At 42.4% G+C, this 19,238-nt stretch overlaps 1 protein-coding gene across 2 annotated transcripts in view; it reads left to right on the top strand.

The window, feature by feature from the left end:
• The first annotated feature begins 6,842 nt into the window (after nt 1–6,842).
• The window catches only part of LOC149308843 (protein POF1B-like), a 39,886-nt gene continuing 27,490 nt past the window's right edge, over nt 6,843–19,238 (top strand). For both annotated transcript variants that reach the window (XM_089536549.1, XM_089536548.1), the window contains exon 1: nt 6,843–7,475. In XM_089536549.1, the coding sequence (XP_089392675.1) occupies nt 6,930–7,475 (546 nt within the window). In that variant the 5' untranslated portion in view covers nt 6,843–6,929. The remainder of the gene's footprint in view (nt 7,476–19,238) is intronic.

Below are 19,238 nucleotides of genomic sequence, written 5' to 3'. Positions count from 1 at the left end.
CCCTGGTTAGTACTCGGAGGGGAGACCACCAACACATACCAGGTGCTGTAGGCTATATGTCAGAGGAAAGAACTGGCAAAACCACCTCTGAGTATTACTTGCTGAAGAAAACCCTATGAAATTCATGGGGTCACCATAAGTTGAGAAGCAATTTGAAGGCATGTATACAGATACACAGCAGTTAAAGGTACAGAAGTCCACTCCGGTGGGAACCCTAGTTAAAAGGCACAAAATCAGCTGCATTGTACATACACTTTTAACTATTCACTGTACTTCAGCATATACTCAGGCTCATCTAAAGAAAGCAGTGTTCGTCTGGAAAATCAATATGCACAGGGATCCTGTAGCATATTTGAGACTAACTGAAAGACAGATGTTGATAGTGTGAGCTTTTGTAGACTTGAACCTACTTCCTCAGATAGGAGATCCATGTCTAAATTGAGCCATGAAACTTCCCTGGGCAACTTTGAGCCAATTATTCTCTGTAGGCTTGATTTACTTCACATCATTATTAGGAGGATATTCATGGGAAGAGGCACTATATATGCTCTCTTTATTTCATTGAAGGAAAGGGGTACTATAAATGTAATCAATCTGGGACCCTTTCACACTATATTGTTATAGCACTATGATTCCCCTTTAACTGCCATGGCTGGATCCTATGAGTCTGAGGAGGCATGAAAACTCCCTAATGAAGAATTTTAAATATTTTTGCCTAAATTTGCAAACTCCAAAATGCCTTGGGAAGGAACCATGGTAGTTAAAGTATAATCATAGCACTATACTTTTGTAGAGTGAAAAGGCATGTAAACAACAATGCAGTGGGCACTTGGTATCTGCTGGGGTTTGGTTCCAGGACCAGAGTATCAAAACCTGTGTAGATGCTCAAGTCCCATTATATACAACGGTGTAGTAAAATGATGCCCCTTATATAAAATGGCAAAATCAAGATTTGCTTTTTGGAATTTATATAGCTTTTGAATATTTTCAAGCTATGGAGGGTTGAATGCACAAACAAGAAACCTGTGGATACAGAGGTCCAACTGTAGAGATGATTTTAGCATTCTGAAAGGTTCGTGTAGTAGCGATTCTTGGGCTGATAAAGGAACTTACAACTGGAACAATATGTGTATATTCAAGAATCATCCTGTTCCTTGGCTCCTCACTTTTTCTTTAGTGTATATATGTGTGGGGTATAGCTCTGTTCAGTCCCTTCCTACCCTGCCCTCCCAGTTGAAAGTGCCACCATTTGTATATCTTGCATTTGAATTTACACTGACTGAAGAGGCGGGAAGCTGGTTGGCAGGGCTGCCTCCTGTTTTCTTGTGGTTTGAATACACACCCTCTTTGAAAGTACAGGTGCCATTTAGCACTTCTGGGCACCGTGCCCAGAAATGGCCTTCGGCTCATAACCATTTGGAAACACGGACCCGGAAGCAGCGGTGTATTTTGTCACCTGTGAGCTTTTTTTGGACTGGTGTGTACCCTGCGTACTATTTAATATTCCCGGTAGTGTCATTATAAACATTCCAAGTGTATCTACTAAGGAGAGGGAGGGAAAGAGAATGAATGAGTGAATGAAGAAATATAATTGTTCCAGGTAAACGAAACAAAAGCAATGATTCACCTTACGCTTTTGCTGTCAGGTTAATCTTCTGCAGCCACGCTGCACATGGCCTTAAATGTGTGTCCTCTTTGGGAGTTATGTGCAAATGCCAGCCTACTGAGTGTGTAGGCTATTGGGAGTCATAGTAGGTAGGATATTGGATCAAGATCTGGAAGATGCAGGTTCAAATCCTCCTGCTCCCAAGATACAAAGGTTCCTTGAGTCACTATCCCTCCCAACCTGCCTTGTAGAGCTATTGTGAGAATAAAAGAGGTTGAGAAGAGAACTGTGAATCTTGCCTTCCTTGGGGGAAGGGGACCAGGATATAAAAACAATAAATGCCTGCATAAAGACTACAGATTTGAAATGTGAAACATTTTCCACTGTACAGTTGGCCTTTCAAATTTGCAGCTTTGACTTTTGCAGCTTTGATTATTTGTGGTTTTGATTAGTATGCTCTGTCTAGGAATCTCTAAGTCCTCCAGCGCAACTCCGCCAGAAGTTGACCATAGAGTTGTGCTGGAGAAGCTAGGACTTCTTAGAGAAAACACTTCTCTAGGCATTTTAGGTCCTCCAGCAGGATTCTATGATCAACGTCTGGCAGATGTTAACTATAGAGTCATGTTGGGGACCTAGAGATTCCTAAGGAGGTGTTTTCTTAGGTAAAAAGAATAGTGGTTTTTTTATTTGCGGTTTTTCCACATTCACGGGGGTCCTTCATTCACTCTGAACCCCAGCAAATGTGGAGGGACCACTGTACTTTTTATACAGAGACAGCTTCACCTGCTATGTTTCTATATTGTTTAGCAAGTCCAACTCTTGTGTACTGAAGGAGGAGTGAAGAAAGATGGAACATGTCTCATGGCTTAAACCTGCCTCCCAAAACTTAAAAGTGATAACTTGAAGGCTAGGTAAACTCTGGCGATGTGTAAGTACCAATTAGGCAGATTTATAATTGACTCAGACTGTCCAGAACAATTATTATTTATTACTGGTGACTAGTGTGTTGATGGGCTTGTTTTTGTTTGTTTTTAATCACATACGCCATTTCCCCTGTGGCTTCTGCAGACCATGATTATAGTTGGGTTTAATAAGTGGTTTGCTTGCCTATTTAAGTATACTTTTCATCAGCTCATTTCCAGGATGTTACTTGCTTGACTTTGGGCTTGTCACTTGTGCTTTTTAGGCATTGGAAACCAGGCAGAAATTCAGGAGGTGAAGCTTCCCTCTCACTGTATCTCAGTACTAGAAAAGGTCTCGCCAGTTGCATTTCTTGTCTTTAGAGATTTGGTCCCAAGCAAGACTCAAATAGGAAAAAAGGTCAGGGTGCCAGAGCAAGACACCTTAAAGACTTTGGTAGGACTATAAAATGATTCTCTGGTGTGAGAAATCTCTTCAACAAAATAATGTTGAGGCATTTTGCCAGCTGAAGGGTGTTGGCTGACTATGATCTATCCAGTTTGGGAGGAAAAAAAGTGTCCCATTTCTAGTAGGCAAGGAAAAATTAATGTGCATTTAAATGGGAGGCTCAGTGAATGCTCTTGGGGTTTGGTATCTGTTGGTTCTGGGCTGGCCTTGCCATGCAGAAGGGTGAAACAATGTGTTTCAGGTGGCATCATAGGTGCGGTTGGAGGAACACAAGGAGACAGGAATTGGTGACTGAATGATGGAGCAAGACTTGCTAAGATATCAGCTCCCATGGGTTGAAGGGATGAGTTGGAGAGTACTCCAGACAGCTAAATTTATTGGGCCCAGGAACAACCCAAAACATGCTGCTGCTTGATGGAAGGAACAAGATGGGGCTGCCTTCCATTCCAGGTACAAACCTTGACTGGATTGGCAGTTGAAGCTTTCTTCAGCACTGATGATGGAACAATATCCTCAACGGCAGTTAAAAGAGTTCTATGGATACCTTGGACTACTAAAAAGACAAATAAATGAGTATTAGAACAAATCAAGCTTGAACTCTTACTAGAGACCAATATAACTAAACTGAGGCTATTGTACTTTGGATATATCACAAGATGACATGACTCACTGGAAAAGATGATCTTGCTTGGTAAAGTGGAAGGCACTAGGGAAAGAGGAAGCCTTCATTTCAGGTGGATTGATTCAATCAAATAAGCCATGACCCTGACTTTGAAAGACCTCAGCAGGACTGCTGACAATTGTGTCCCATGAAGATCACTCATTCATAGGGCCGCCATATATCAGTGTTGACCTGATGGCAAATAACAACAACAAAAAACAAAACGTTGCTGTGGCATGTAGTTTCTTTACAAGGTGTTAGGAGGTCACATGTCACGCATTTCTTTCCTCCTAACATCCTACTACCATCTTTGAGCATCTGACGCATGAGCAAAATGCTTTGCTCTGCCAAATGGCAGGACTGGCTCTGCATTTGTAGCAACAGTTGTAGTTTGGGATACACAGTCTCCTGCTACTCTTGAGAAATACTACTAGCTTATAAAACTGTCTTTTCAGGAGTAAGAAGTCTTGCCTTCATTGGGAATGGGGTGCGTATGCAGAGAACCCTGCTAGAGCTTGGAAAAGATAACTGTTTTGAACTGTAGCTCTCAGCATCCTGCAACCAGCAGGGCTATCATGAGATGTTAAAAGTAATAGCAGAAATTCTTGACCACATGTATCCCACTTTCAGTCATCTCTCCCAAAAATGGCCACTGAGAATGGTTTGTTCCCATCCTCCTTAAAGAGGAAACAATTTTGGCTACCTCCAGGGTCTTGTGGGTACAATGTCCTCCTAAAAGGAGGATGGGAGCAAACCATTCTCAGTGGCTATTTCTGGGAATGTGTTGGTAAGAAGCCAGTGTGGTGTAGTAGTTTGAGGACTGGATGCAACACTGGAGACCAGGGTTCGATTCTTGACTCAGCCATGAAACCCAATAGATAAACCTAGGGCAAGTCACACACTCTCAGCCTGAGAGGATGGCAATGGCAAACCCCCTCTAAGAATCTTGCCAAGAGGATCGCCATAAATTGGAAACGACCAGACACACAACAAACAATGCCTTGGTATGTTTCTTACCTGTGAATTGGCTCAGTGGTCCATTAGTATTGGCCGGGGAGCAATAAAAGAAGCAGAGAAAGAGGCAGGGACATGGAAAAGGTAGTTCCTTCACACATTGCAAACTGTAATGTTGTGGCTATTTGCATATAATATCACAAGGTAGGAAATCTTTTCTTCGCTTCCCTTTTGGCGCCTTTCCGAACGGATTTTGTACAGCAGCCTCTGGGAAACTGCCTCTGAAAAGGAGAGGTGCTTATTATGGATTTGCGCTCGTGTGGCTTTAATGAATATTATAAGTAATTTACACTGGCTGCTTTTAAGAACCATCAACAGGGATATAATAACAGCGCAGCCCTCGCATGCCAGTGTTGTTAGAAATTACCAGATGGATATGGTTATTATCTTACCAAGACAAAAAGCTTGCTAGAGGCAAGGCTGGAATTATGCTACCCTCAATGCACCCATTTAAGAGCCAACTTTAGAAGTGGACACAAAGGGAAGAACAAGAATAGACTACTTAATGTGTCAGGTATGGAACTGTGTACCCTTGAGAATAAATCTGGAAGTAGAGAATCCTCCGGATAGGAAGAAGGTAGGAAAAATGCCAACTCTTGGGTGGTTGGCTCTGCAGCCCTGAGTATCTTCCATGAGGATGAAAGCGCAGGGTAAAAAGACGTCCTGCTTTTCCAAGATGTGTCCTACATTTTGAACTTCTGTCCAGGAGGAATTCCAAAATGTCCTCCATTTTGAGCATGGCTGTGAAGCCCATTGAGTAACACCATGTTTGCTGTACCCCTTTGAGAAATGTGTACACTTGGTAGCCTGTCCTTGCTCCAAATAGGAGGATAGGATGGGTCCGTCTAGAAGGAGTCCTGTTGGCGCAGTGGTTAAATGGCAGTCCTGCGGCCACAACGTTGTAAGTTCGATCCTAGAAGAGGGCTCCAAGGTTGACTCAGGAGTTTATCAGACAAGGGAAATTGGAAGTATAATCCAATGGCAATCCGAACGCAATCATGGGGTTTAGCGTTATTGCGTGATAGACTACCACATGCAATTTTGGGCAATGGGAAGTCAGTCCGAACGCACTCATGGGGTTTCACGGTATTGTGTGAGAGATGATTTTGGGCAATGGCAAGCTATTTTCGGTCAATGGAGAGTCAAACAAGGCTGTCTACAACTTTCTATTGCGATTGCTTCTAAAGTTTCTTTTTCTTAAGAGGAACAGCAATAGCATTTACATTTCTATACTGCTTAGCAGTGAACCCAGCGCTCTCTAAGCGGTTGACAATCTCTAAGCCACTGCTTAAGTCTATTTTGCCTATTTTCCATTCAGGTTAATACCATTTTAAACAACAACAACAACAACAACAACAACAACAACAACATGTGAATTGTTTTTCTGATTTAATTCCCCGTTTCTACATGGATAAACTTCTAATGGTGCAGTTTATCACACGGGGGAGAATTGGAAGTATCAATGGTGATTAACCTGTGATAATCCCGCAACTGCGTTAATGGTTTTTGCACGACGTCGAGACAAAATGTGATTAAAGTGCCATTATCCCATGAATAACCAGAGAAGAAACAAGAGCAAATCATTCATGGGGTTTTTCCCATCAATGAGGTTTTGCTGTTTCTTGCCTGGTTATTTCCTGGTTATTCACAGAAGAAAGGCTCTTGTGTTCATCTCCTTTTCATCTCAATTGCACAATGTTGATGGGTTCATTTCTGACTGGGCAAGAAGTGTCTCATGTTGAGCCTCGGCTGGTCCTTTCTCTTCAGGAGGAAGCAGAGGAGCCCTGGCCTTTGGGTCCTTGGCTCCTTGGCGCCGTTGGATGGGCGGCTGAAGGGCTTGGATGGATGGATGGCCCTTGGGCTCCCTTCCAAGGCCAGGTTTCTGTCAGTGGGTCTTTCGTGGCCAAATGGGGCTGGACTGGAGGACCCTCGGGGTCCCTTGCAAGGCCATGCCTTCCGCTGGGGAACCAAAGGCTCCTCTTCTGCTCCTTTTCCTCTTCTCCTTCTTCACCTTTTGTTCCCCTTCTCTCTCCTTCCCTGCTCCTTCTCTTACTCCTTCTCTTCTCCTTCCCTTCCTGCTCCTTCTCCTGGGAGGAGGCGGCTGCCCTTCCTTCTTCGGGGCGGAGGCCGGGCGGGCCTTTCCTCCTCCCGGGGCGGCGGAGGAGGAGGCGGAGGAGGAGAGCATCGGGGCCTCTTGGTCATCCTGGCCCAGTCTCCCTGCTGCGCCTGCCCAGGCCTCTTCCTCTTCCTCTTGCTCTTGCTCTGCTCTCCTTCTGGGCCATGATGATGTACGGGCTCCAGCAACAGCTGCAGCCTCCGTCTCTGCCTCCCTCGCAGCAGGGCTGCCTGAGGCCCCAGCCGCCCCGCTGCTCTCCCCCTCAGGCGCCCGCCTGCCTTCCTGCTCCTCCGCCGCCTCCCTCCTCCTTCCAGCCCTGCGGACCCCCCACCGCCCCCCGGCCTCTCCCTCCGCAGCCGCCCCTGGCCTCGGCCAGCAGGCCCTACTTCCAGCCCCCGCAGCAGCAGCACTCCTGCCCCGGACCGGCCCCGGCCTCTCTGCCCCGGAGCCCCCAGCGCCGCCCGGAGCCCCTGCCGCCTCTGCCCTGCGCCCCGACCGAGCCCTTTCCGCTGCAGCAGGGCCAGGAGTCCTCCGGGGGCAGCGTGGTCTACCAGAGGGTCCGCACCTACAGCTCCCCCGGAGCAGGAAAGAACTGGCTGCCAGTGGCCCCCAATGGCTCCCTGCCCAGGGCCCCCTCGCCCTTCGAGGCCACCCCCGGACACCACCAGGCCCTCCTCTGGAGCACCGAGCCCCCCAGCCCCAGGCAGCAGGTCAGTAATATTAGCTTATTACTACTAGGGCCCCAACTCTCTTCCCCTCCTTCTTCTTCCTCATCCTTCTTTCTTCTCCCCTTCTTCTCCTTCCTCTTTCCTTCTTCTTCCTCTTCTCCTCCTTCTTCCTTCTCCTCCTTCTTCCCTTTTCTTTCTGCTCTTCTTCATTCTTTCTTCTTCCTCTCCTCCTCCTCCTTCTTTATCCCTTCTTCCTTCTCCTTCCTCTTCCCCTTCTTCTTTTTTCTTCCCACTTCCTTCTTCTTCCTCTTCTTGCTCTTCCTTCTTCCTCCTCCTTTTCCATCTTCTTCTTCATGAAGAAACAGAGGGCAAAGGGGTGAAATCCCCTGCAGAAACACCAAAGTCATCGGAGAAACTTCCCGCAAATGAGGGTGGTTTCCAGTTCAGCTTTACTTTCTGCATGGGATTCATCCTCTGGGCTAGTATACTATATTATCCTATTGGGGCGCCACCCCCGTTGTTGTTGTTGTTGTTGTTGTTGTTGTGACTGTTGTTGTTGTGCCCCCTTTGAAACCCACTGGAAGAAAGGCACTTCCATAGACTTGAAGTCCTCTGTCTCAGAGGCATGTTTTATTTTCTTAAAAGGCCCTGCTGCTGCCAACATCTTTCTTTGAGTCTGGAAGGGGCTCCAAGATCTCTCGACACACTGAGGCTACAGACTAACACAGCTACGTCTTTGAATCTCACCATACAGACTGTGTTTCTCCATAGACACCTATTTCCAAGTGTTTCTCTATAGACAAGTGTAGTTTCCCTTTGGGCAAGTAGTGTCTTTTGTGTTAGTATGTCTCTAAATCTTCTTCCTCAGGATACATTTGATCCTTTTCTTGAAGAGGTTGATGGATTTCCTCTCCATCCGGCTAAATGGGGTCTGTCCCTGGTCTGCATATATATATATATATATATATATATATATATATATATATATATATATGGTTTATATCTTTATTGGATTAAAAATTCATAATAATACATCGATAAATCTTATCTTTAAAACATTCAAAATTCCAAAGAATTATAGAAATTATAGATTACAAGCATCCGCTGGCTTCCATAGCTTCTTTCATAGCAACATATTCTATGTTCATACTGATAATGGTTACCATATTGTTGATCTGGATAGCTATCTGGTCTTCATATTTGGTCTGCATGTATAGGTCTGTCCCTGGCTTTCCACTCCAGCAAATGCACCTGTGGAAGTAGGCTCCAGACTACGGAGTTTATCACACGAAGGAGATTGGGAGTTCATCCCATGAATATCACGGGAAAATCGTGTAATTACACAAAACGGTTTCACACAAAGATGCACAAAACCCGCCATTGAAGTGGTCACAAAGAAGCATTAAAACGCATCCTTTTTACTTTCGGGATTTTGGCAACAATGCATTTACAACATCGCTTTAATTTGCACAATTGCATGGGATGATCATTCATGCAATTCCTTGCCATTTTCACTTTATTTTCAGGATGCTTTAAATGCGCTTTAATCTTTCTTTAATGCCAAAATTAGCCCCAGTGTGATAAACTCTTACAAAAGCTCATGCTGTCAACTTCCTTCCTTCCTTCCTTCCTTCCTTCCTTCCTTCCTTCCTTCCTTCTTTCTGTTAGTCTCAAAGGTGCTACAAGGAAATGCTGCAGTGTTTGGTGCTGGTTATCTTAGACAAAGGCGAGTAAAAGGAGAGGTGCATACACAATTATTTGTGGTATGGAGAAACTACACTGTTGTTTGCTGTCAAGTTGGCATCATTTGTGGTGAACGAGAGACTTCTGAGAGATCATGTTATTAATTCAGGTCTTGCAGATCCATAGCTGTGGTTTCCTGGACAGAGTCTATCCTCCTGTAATGTGGTTTTCCCCTTCCCCAATGCCTTCAACTTTACTACGTGTTAATGCTGTTTGCCAATGAGTCACAAAAGTGATTAGGGATATGGATATATATATATATATATATATATATATATATATATATAGTATTTATACCCCCATTTTCAGAGCGGCTTACGCAAAACGCTTAACCATTTTCAACACCTTCATTACTTTTTCTTAAGGGGAAAATATACTATTGGATTGTCATTTTGACACAAGTATAACAAGGAGAATAATTTCCAAGTAAAGCCTCAAATATAACATTTACACCTAAGAAGCTATTCTTCGGTCATGATACTAAGTGCCTAGTAGTAACTGTCCCCTTGAGTAGGTTGAGAAGGTTGTTGCTTTGGATATATTAAAACCTCGTCGACCTTAGAGCATGTTGGCTAGAAAGTCCCCTTGACTTTAGTGGGATTACCTCTAAGTAAATATTACAGAGCACTGTAAAGTAAAGGAATGTGGGGATTCACTCTTAGAAGCCCAGTGATAACAAGTTAATGTTTACAAGAGGAGCTATAATCCTCTTCTACCCATTTCCATTTGGAAACAACAACTAGTGAACTGATCTTACAGATATTTTCTTGGAGAAGGGACTTGGTCACAGTACATGAATACAGCACTTTGGTTCCACTTTAACTGTCCTGGCAGCATCTTCTCGAATCCTGGGATTGGCAGTTGAGGTGATATTTAGACTCCTCATCCAGAGAGATCTAGTGTCACCAAACTACAAATCCTAAGATACCATAAGACACATAAGATGCTTTATCCATGGCTTGAAAATATTTTTTAAACAGTATAAATTAAAAAAGCAAACCTTGATTTTGCCATTTTATTTAAGGGACACTATTTTACTATGCCATTGTATTTAATGGGACTTCAGCATCCATGGATTTTGGTATCCAGATGTGTGCGTGTGTCCTGGCACCAAACTCCAGTGGATAACAAGGGCGCACTGTAGTGTGTGTGTTGTGTGCCTTCAAGTCATTTCCAGCTTGTGGCGACCATAAGGTGATCCTATCCTGGGTTTTTTGTGGCAAGATTTGTTCAGAGGAGGTTTGCCCTTGCCTGAGGCTGAAAGAGAGTGACTTGCCCAAGGTGGGCTTCCATGGCCAAGCTGGGTTTTGAATCCTGGTCCCCAGAGTCCTAGTCCAACGCTCAAACTATTATGCCATGCTGGCTCTCACAGTATTAGTGTGTAGGGTTCCTGGTTTAATTTTTCAAGACTGGTGTTACAAAGGTTGGGAGGAGGATTGGGGCAATATGTCCTTTGGTGTTTGATTCCACTTGTGACATAGGAGTGTGCCTTACATGACTTGTTTGACTCTTTTGTTTGCAACTTGCATGGAGAAAATCCATTTTGCTCTGCAACCCAACAGACTATCAGGAGTTTGGGAGATGCTGTCAGGTTGATTTTCTGATTCAAAAGGCTGGAGACAAATTAAAGGATTACACTAATATGAATTTTGGAATTGGGACCACCATCGTTACCTTTGCTTTTGTGCCCCTCAAGGTAACACAGTTTGCGCCGCTGTCACCTTTTACACTTAAAACAATTTTGTGAGGTATGTTAGGCCTGAAAAGAGAAGGCCAAGCCAAAAGTCACCTAAAGTGTTTTGTACTTGCACTTGCATTGGCATTTTAGACTTAGATTATGAAATCGTCTGCGATCTCTGATACTCCATGGCCTTTTGTGTATGAACGCAGCTTTGGAGAGATACCGAGGCCAGCATTTTAGGGAGTGGACTGTTTGGTATAGAAGCCGTTGTTGTTTCTTTTAGAACGAGTCAAAAGGTGTTTTTGCCAGGAACGGAAGTGCTGCGTGTTTTGTATTCTTGGCAAACAGTTTAGGATTCTTGGAATAAAATGAAAGCAAAGAAGCATTTTACTAAGAAGGAAAGAGGAGGCAAGGATAACAGAATGGGAGAGCGGGGGAGTAATAGTAGAACCAACTTGCTGTGCAAGTGTCAAAAACGTTTTATTTCTTAACAAGCCCAGCATAAATTGACCTTATCACCAATTGGCCACCTTTAGGGACTGTTATAAAATAGACAAAAACACATGTTCAAATGCATCTAAGGAAGTAGGCTCAAGTCTACGAAACCTCATGCTACCAACTTCTATTTTTCAATCGAAGTTGTTTCAAGATCCCTTTGCATACACAACTACTATGTATGTGATATTGAGACAACACATAAAGCATCTACAGTGTTGGGCATTTTCAGAAATGAAAGTTTTTGACCATCACGCAACATGTGGGACTCTGTTTCTCCTTTCATTCTTATCCTGTGAATACGTACTTTCCAGTTGTGTTCCCAGAGTTTCATTGTCCCAGAGTTTCTGAAAAAGCAAACGCAAAAGCTCTATTTATATCTAGATGCAGCGTTGGCACAGATTAAATCTGTAGATTGAACTTGCAGCTACATGCAGCAATACAGTATTTAACAAATGCAAAAAAGTTAGTGCAGGAGTGGGACTGATGTGGCCCTCCAGATGTTGAGCTGCAGCTCCAACAGTTGAAGCATTTCTCAGGCTAAAGGGAGTTACCACCCAGCAACATCTGGAGGCTTTACCAGTTCCTAACTCTGGGCTATGGAAAAGAAACTATGGCCCCATACAGACAGGCCAAAATAAAGCTGCTTCAGGTCACTTTGGAGGTATGCTGTTTAAATGATGCATGCATCCTAAGAGGCCAGAAGCCGCACCAAAGCCATGATCCAGTCTTAAGGACTGGAGTGCAACTTTGGCACAGCTTCCGGACTCTTAGGACTCATGCATCATTTAAAGAGCATACGTCCAAGATTTAAGATTTTAAGATATCTCCAAAGTGACCCAAAGCAACTTTATTTTGACCTGTCTGTACGGGGCCTATGACAGGTCAAATTGTGCACCATATTTCTACCCTGCTAAATACTGTCAGTCCTCCTCATCCACGGATTTTTTATCCATGGATTCAAGCATCCAAAACTTGAGAATATTCCAAAAAAGTATAAATTCCTAATAGCAAAGCTTGATTTTCCATTATATAAGGGAGACCATATTACTACACCATTGTATTTAATGGGACTTGAGCATCCATGAATGTTGTTATCCATGGGGGTTCCTGGAAACAACAACAACAATAACAACAACGTTTATTGATTAGTCGGCTGACCATATCAACAATAAAATAAAATAAAATACAAAATACCAAAATGCATACACAGATAAAACATAACCACTATCCTAAGACTCATATAAAAATTAGGAACCAAACCTTAGCGGATAACAAGGGCCCATTGTACATATAAAAGCTTTGGCAAAATGATTTAAATGTTTTCTTTTAGTACAGGATCAGTGGTGCTATTTGATTTCTGAATCATCTCAAAGACTGCATATAATTTTTATAACAATTGCACTTAAAAAAGATGTCATTTGCCTCTTCTCTTCTGAAAACGTAACTGTACATTTGGCAAACAGAGGGGAGGGTTGTACTGTATATCACACTAGATACATTGGGAAATCTTTGCTGCAAAGGAGCTGATGTTTGTGGGTAAATTGTTATTTAGAAATCTATTTCAAGCAATAACGTGGAAGACTGGATGCTATGTACAGTATGTGAAAGTCTATTGTGTCAAAACAGGTTTTTGTGTGTGCAGTACTGGCACTGATAACTTGGTTTCCCATATTTAACATACAGGATATGTAAAGATAGCACTCCTTATGACATTAATCATGTTCAGGTGAAAGAGTTTTCTTCTTTCTGACAGTGAGGCAGATACAGTCTTTGCCTCGGGGTGAATGAAATGGAAGCAGCCTTGGACAGACCAAACTAATTCTTTTAGGCACTTTACAAAAACCCATGGAAAAACAAGAGTTTGCACATGTTTTTCCCCACATCTGAGCTGACATCAACCCTCACCCCCTTGACATGTGAAGATAGTGAATCTAATGCTGATTTGGGTTTAACTTTTGTTCCTCCGTATGCATGCTTCTGGTATCTGATGTTGTTTCAGACTCTGCTTGTACTTCTCTGCAACCGGGTGTTCTCTCTAAAACAACAACCACACATCCTTTTTTAACTGGCGAGTTTGTTCTAGGCAGGAGGAATAGGTTTTGATGTTATAGGCACCTGCCAGTCAGTGCTAAGCACAGCTCACTGCTCCAAAACAGGCCAAACCAGTTTCTCCAGAAGTCAAATATGGAGCGAAGTGTCAAGCAGAATGAAGCAGGTGTGCATCTACAATCGGGCAGAATCAAAATATCATATTGGTCATCATGCATAGTTAAAGTGAGGTACTGCCTTGAAGACTTCTGCGTTTATACATCCTGAACACACCCTATTTTTAAGGCCTATAAAAGCCCCGTGTGTTTGGTTACCTGGGTGCAAATTCAGTAGTGCCACCTGTGAATTGGAAATAGTCATTTTCATCAACCTGTTCTAAAATTCTGATCTCTCCTTCCATCAATCAATCAATCAATCAATCAATCCTATCCATGAGAGATAAATTAATCAGAAACCAATGTCTAATTGGCTTTTGTCACTGGAGCTTTAAAATGCCAGAGCTAAGTATTTTCTGGCATTTTAAAAACAAAAGATGAATGTTATCTCATTACAGAAGTAGTGAAGGCCGTTCTGAATTTAATTGCTGCTTATCTTACGGATTTCTTATGAAGAGTGATCTTGTCAATGCTATCTGTAGGCTGCATGTTCAAGCTTTTTGTAGAACTGTTTGGTTTCCAATCTGTTTGGCATTTTTGTATTTTACTGTGAGGGATTCCCAATGAAATCCTCTGTGTGTTTACTCAGGAATTTCATTATTAGCCAACCAACTGTAAGGTACAGACACCATAAATATAAATGTATACATTCTGCTATCCTATTAATATACTGCCAAGAACTGAACACATAAATGTATGAAGCAATACATAAATGTATTGCTGCCAGGTGCATGAAGATAGGTCCGAATAAATTAGACTTTGGACTTCAGATGCCAGGTTGCTTTCTGAGTGGGTGGGGCAGAAGACAAACCTGGAGATATAGTACCCTTAAGGGAAGGGTTGTAATTCCTTTGTGGAGCACATGCTCTGCTTGCAGACCTCCCAGATTCCATACCTAACATTTCCAGTTTAAAGGATCAGGTAGCCGGTGATGAATAAGATGCTTCTTGAGATCCTGGAGAGCTACTAGACAGACCAGTGTTCTGGATGGGTATAAATAAGGTTCCTATTTCTGAAGGGAAAGGTTCTAGCTCAGTAGGACAGCATCTGATTTGAACAGAGAAGATCCTGGGTTCAGTCATCAGCATCTGCAGGTAAAAGGATCGGGGAAGAGATGATGGGAAAGGCCTTCTCTGCCTTTATCCTCCCAATACTCTACCTCAGAAGTAAATCTCACTGAGTTCAATGGGTTTTAGTCCCAGCTGAGTGGGTGCAACATTTCACTCTATCATGCCTAGAGTGCCCAAGACCTCTTCTCACCTCCAATCCATGTAGACCAGGAGCGTACATCTTCCCACTTCCAATCCATGTAGACCAGGAGTGAGGGACATTGGCAGATGTTCCCCTTTTCAGTGCCCATCATCTGGGAGGAAGAACTGCCAAAATCCCCCTCCCTTTCCCCAAATCAAAGCACATTGCTCCTGGAATTTACCAGGTTCTGCAAAGCTGTGGGTGGACAGATGTGTTCAGCTGATGGTCCTCTTTTGACCACCACCATGTTTCAGGATAGACTCACTGGATGAATAACCCTTATATCTGTCAGTTTCTGATTTTCTTCAGTAGAACAGAGTTCCTTTATCTGCAGCTCAAGGCAAACAGTTATGTTTGACAACTTTTGTTTGCTTAAAATAAAATCTTATCGGGATTGGGGTTGCAGTGATTAAAATTATATTTGTGACTCCAGAAGAGGAAATGTGGTGTTAAATAAAAAGGCGGAACAGAGAGGAACACCGTGGGAAAGCTTGCAAGCTTGACTTTGCAAACTCTTTGGCAAGTTGAATGCTGATGGTTGCCATCCTACAAGGAGGCTTGGTCTGTTCTCCTACCAACATCCCTACCAGGGATGACTACTTTGGGTTTATTCTATTGTTTTTAGGGGAGAAATCTGTAATTTCCTTGGTGCTCTTAAAGAAGTATAAAAATGACAAGAGAAGGAAAAAAGATGCCCCCTCATATTGCTGGGTACACATCTGTGTCTGTGTTCTAGTTCAGTGTTTCTCAAACTTTGGTTCACCGAGTGTTGTACCTCTAATTCCCAGAAATCTCAGCCAGCTTGGCCACTGGTTAGGAATTCTGGGAGATGAAGTCCAAAATATCTGGGGGGGGGGACCCAGTATTGAAAAGGCTCTGTTCTAGTTTACATCAGGATGGACACCTTTGGTTTTCCAGGTGCTTTAGATTTCCCTTTCCATTACCATAATGATGCAGCCAATAATAAGAGTTTGTGAGAGTTGCTGGTGAGAAAATCTGAATGGTTTAGATCAGCCTTTCTTAACCTTTTTACCCTGAAAGAACCTTTGAGATAATCTTCAGGTGTCAGGAAAGGTTTGCATTAAAATTGTTCCATCTATAGCTCAGTTTAATAATGATGATCTTTTGCAGAACCCCTAGTGACCTCTCAATGAGTCCAAATAGAAAAATTCTGGTTTAGGTAATCACAGCTGGGAATGAGGAAAAGGAATACCATTTTAGGCTGCATCTGCACTGCAGAAATGATCCCGTTTGACACCACTTTAACTCCCATGGGTCAGTGCTATGGAATTTAGGGAGCTATTGTTGTGGCACCAGAACTTTCTGACAGAGAAGGCTAAATGTCTTACAAAACTACAGTTCCCAGAATTCCACAGCACTGAGCCATGGCAGTTAAAGTGGTGTCAAACTGGGGTGTGGCTCTGAATGGCGTCTTAAGTAATATAAATTATATGGCAATTCAATGCAGCTTGCTCCTATTGATTAGGTGTTGGATTGGAGCCTAGGAAAGTACGCCAAAATCCAATAGAAAGATATGGTGGTAGTATGTGTCTTCAAATCACCCATTGACTTATGGCGACCCCATTAATTTTCTTTGGTGAGGAATACTCAAGAGGTTATTTTGCTAGTTCCTTCCTCTGAAATATAGCCTACAGCACTTGGTACTCACTGGTGATCTTCCATCTAAGTACCAACCAGGGCTGACCCTGCTTAATGTCTATAACTGATTCTGTTTCATAGAACTCAGACATCTAAAAGTGGAATTAATTTCTCAGGACCGAGTGCCTAAAATCAGATAATCCCCCCAGTTCTCCCTCTGTTTGCTTGGACAAAGACCAGATCCCTAGCTTTAAAAGCAGCATCTGTTAATGAGTGAATTGAGCAGATAGTTGGGGAGATAGGTGTCTTGACCTCTTGCAATAACCTCAAGGCAGCTGAGAAAGACCATCTCTTTAAACAACAAGAAAAACTGTGTGTGGAGGGGATGGCTTTATTTTTAGGAGATGAGTAAAAATGAATAAAACTGAAAAATGGGGAGGGGGGAACCAATCAAAATAATGGACCATTTTTTTTTCATTTAAAAAAATCCAAAAACTTGTTAGCCGGCAGCATATTGTATTTCAAAACCTCCCTGTCACTGTAGTATTTGGGTGCCAGAATATGTACGACAGGCTAAGAAACAATGCAGACTTGTGATCTTTCAGTGTCAAAAGATAAAATACCTTTTATCAGATTGCAGGACTGTAGCTCCTTTTTGACGTTTCGAATATCCATGCATTCTCTATCTTTGTAGGCTGTTGTGCAAACAGATGCCATTTCCCAGGATAGCAGTGGGTTGACCGGATTAAAAAATGGCACTATATTGTTATCAGCCCCACCATGAAAACCTGGTCTCACTTTAAAAATATGCATTTATTGCTTGCCTTCTAAGGGGGCATTCGGTATAAAAGAGCTGCTCTCATAAATAGTTATTTCAGCTTCTCCCAGTGTTGTCTAATGCTGTTTCTCCCCAGTTTCTCTAGGTAAGGATTAACTAGCTCTTGAAATTTCTGTGACGTATGCATTGTTGTCTGAAGGTGGCCTGACACTGGGAGTGATGGATAACTCCTCTTCTTCCTTTGGTGACTGTATTCAGCCAGGTCACAGCAGGGCAGAACCGAAATGGAAAGGATTGGGAACATGCATCTCAACAGTCTGGGATGTCGTCTAACTAGAAAGACTGGAAAATCTCATAAGCAGAGGAGAAAGACAAACCAGCCTGTTTTCCATTTCTCTTACTTGGTGTCTACTGCTTCCTTACTGGCTGACTTATTTTTAAGCTAGTTTTCTTAAGGTCCGACTCACTTTGGAGAGCATTACATTGAAAGGTAAGAATAGGGATCTGTTTTCACTAACCCAGAATCATGGCTTCTAATACATTTATTCAGCTAACTTATCTAGGTAATATAAAAGTCCTAGATGTCCTACCTAATTGCCCTATTTGTCCTCCATCACCCTGAGTAAAAAACCAAACTTTTCTGCAAACAGAAAGCTAGTATTCAGTTCAATCTTTATTTACTGTCAATAGACCCGGCGAGACATGCTACTGTCTAACTTTAAACCATATAAAATAGAAAGATTATATATAACTTAAAACCATACTTACCTGGCAGGGCAGATACCATGATCATGAGAAAACTAGTATATAATGAATGGAAAAGATAGGCTAGAATCCTTTTTTCATGATACACTATGAGAATTGCGTGTCACCAGATCGCATTGTATTCAGATGAAAAAAGGATTATTTTACGTTAAAATGTGTTTTTTTAATTTTGAATTTGAACAGCAATAAAACAATAAAATAATGTGGAGTATTTTAATCATGTGGACAAGCCCTAAGTTTTTCAAGTCACAGGTAGTTGCCATATAATAATCAGCGAAATCAGGTAAGCCAAGTCTAAAAGTTTGCATTGAAATAGGCATTTTCCTAACTCCCTGGGTTTAAACTAGTTCATTGTGATCACCATCTAAATTTGACTTGAAAAAGAAAAACTTGAAACTTGAAAAGAAAAACCTGTGAAATTCAAGGGGTTGCCATAGGTCAGCAGGCAACCTGAGGACACATATGCGCCAGTGAGCATGTTTCTTGTTCATGTGCCTGCCTTGTGCTACAACCTTTATTTACCTACTCTTACCTGTGTACCCTTTTTGTTGTAAAAATTGTTTTAAATATGATTATTTTTACTGTTAGGTTTTGACTGATTTCTTTTGTGACCCACCTTGGGTCCCACTCCAGGAGAAAGGTGGCATATAAATGAAATCAATCAATCAATCAATCAATCAATAAAAAGAGTGAGGGTTATAGTGGTTATTGTGTTGTATGGGGACTTGGATGATCCTTATTTGTGTTTCCAGTCACTATAAGGCTACTGGTAACCTTGGGCCAGTGACATTCCCTTTGGCTGCATCTGCGTTGCAGAAATAATGCAGTTCAATACCACTTTAACTAATATGGCTCAGTACAATGGGATTCTGGGATTTGCAGTGTTGTGAGATATTTAGACTTCTCTATCAGAGGGCTGTGGTGCCACAACAAACCCCAGAATTTCATAGTATTGAGTCTTGGCAGTTAAAGCAGCATCAAACTGGATTATTTCCGCATTGTGGATCCCGCCTGTGCCTCTCTCTTTCTCTCTCAGCCAAACTCCTCTCATAGGTTTATTGTTAGGATAAAATAGGGATTAGGAAAGCCTCATATACCACCTTGATCCCAGTGGATGAAAGGTGAGATATAAATGAATCTAAAAAATAACTAAACATAGAAAATGATTCCCTCTTCTTATTCAAATGTGGAGGGAGCAGACTTGAGTAAGCAGATATAACTGGCACATCATGATCTGAATGCTGTTGATTAGTCTCTAGGTAGAGTACAGTTGGCTCTCCACATTT

This window comes from Sceloporus occidentalis, unplaced genomic scaffold, assembly GCF_023333645.1.
Source record: "Sceloporus occidentalis isolate IW3139 unplaced genomic scaffold, rSceOcc1.0.p SCAF_8, whole genome shotgun sequence".
Taxonomy (NCBI): domain Eukaryota; kingdom Metazoa; phylum Chordata; class Lepidosauria; order Squamata; family Phrynosomatidae; genus Sceloporus; species Sceloporus occidentalis.
This window is presented reverse-complemented; position numbering and strand designations above follow the sequence as displayed.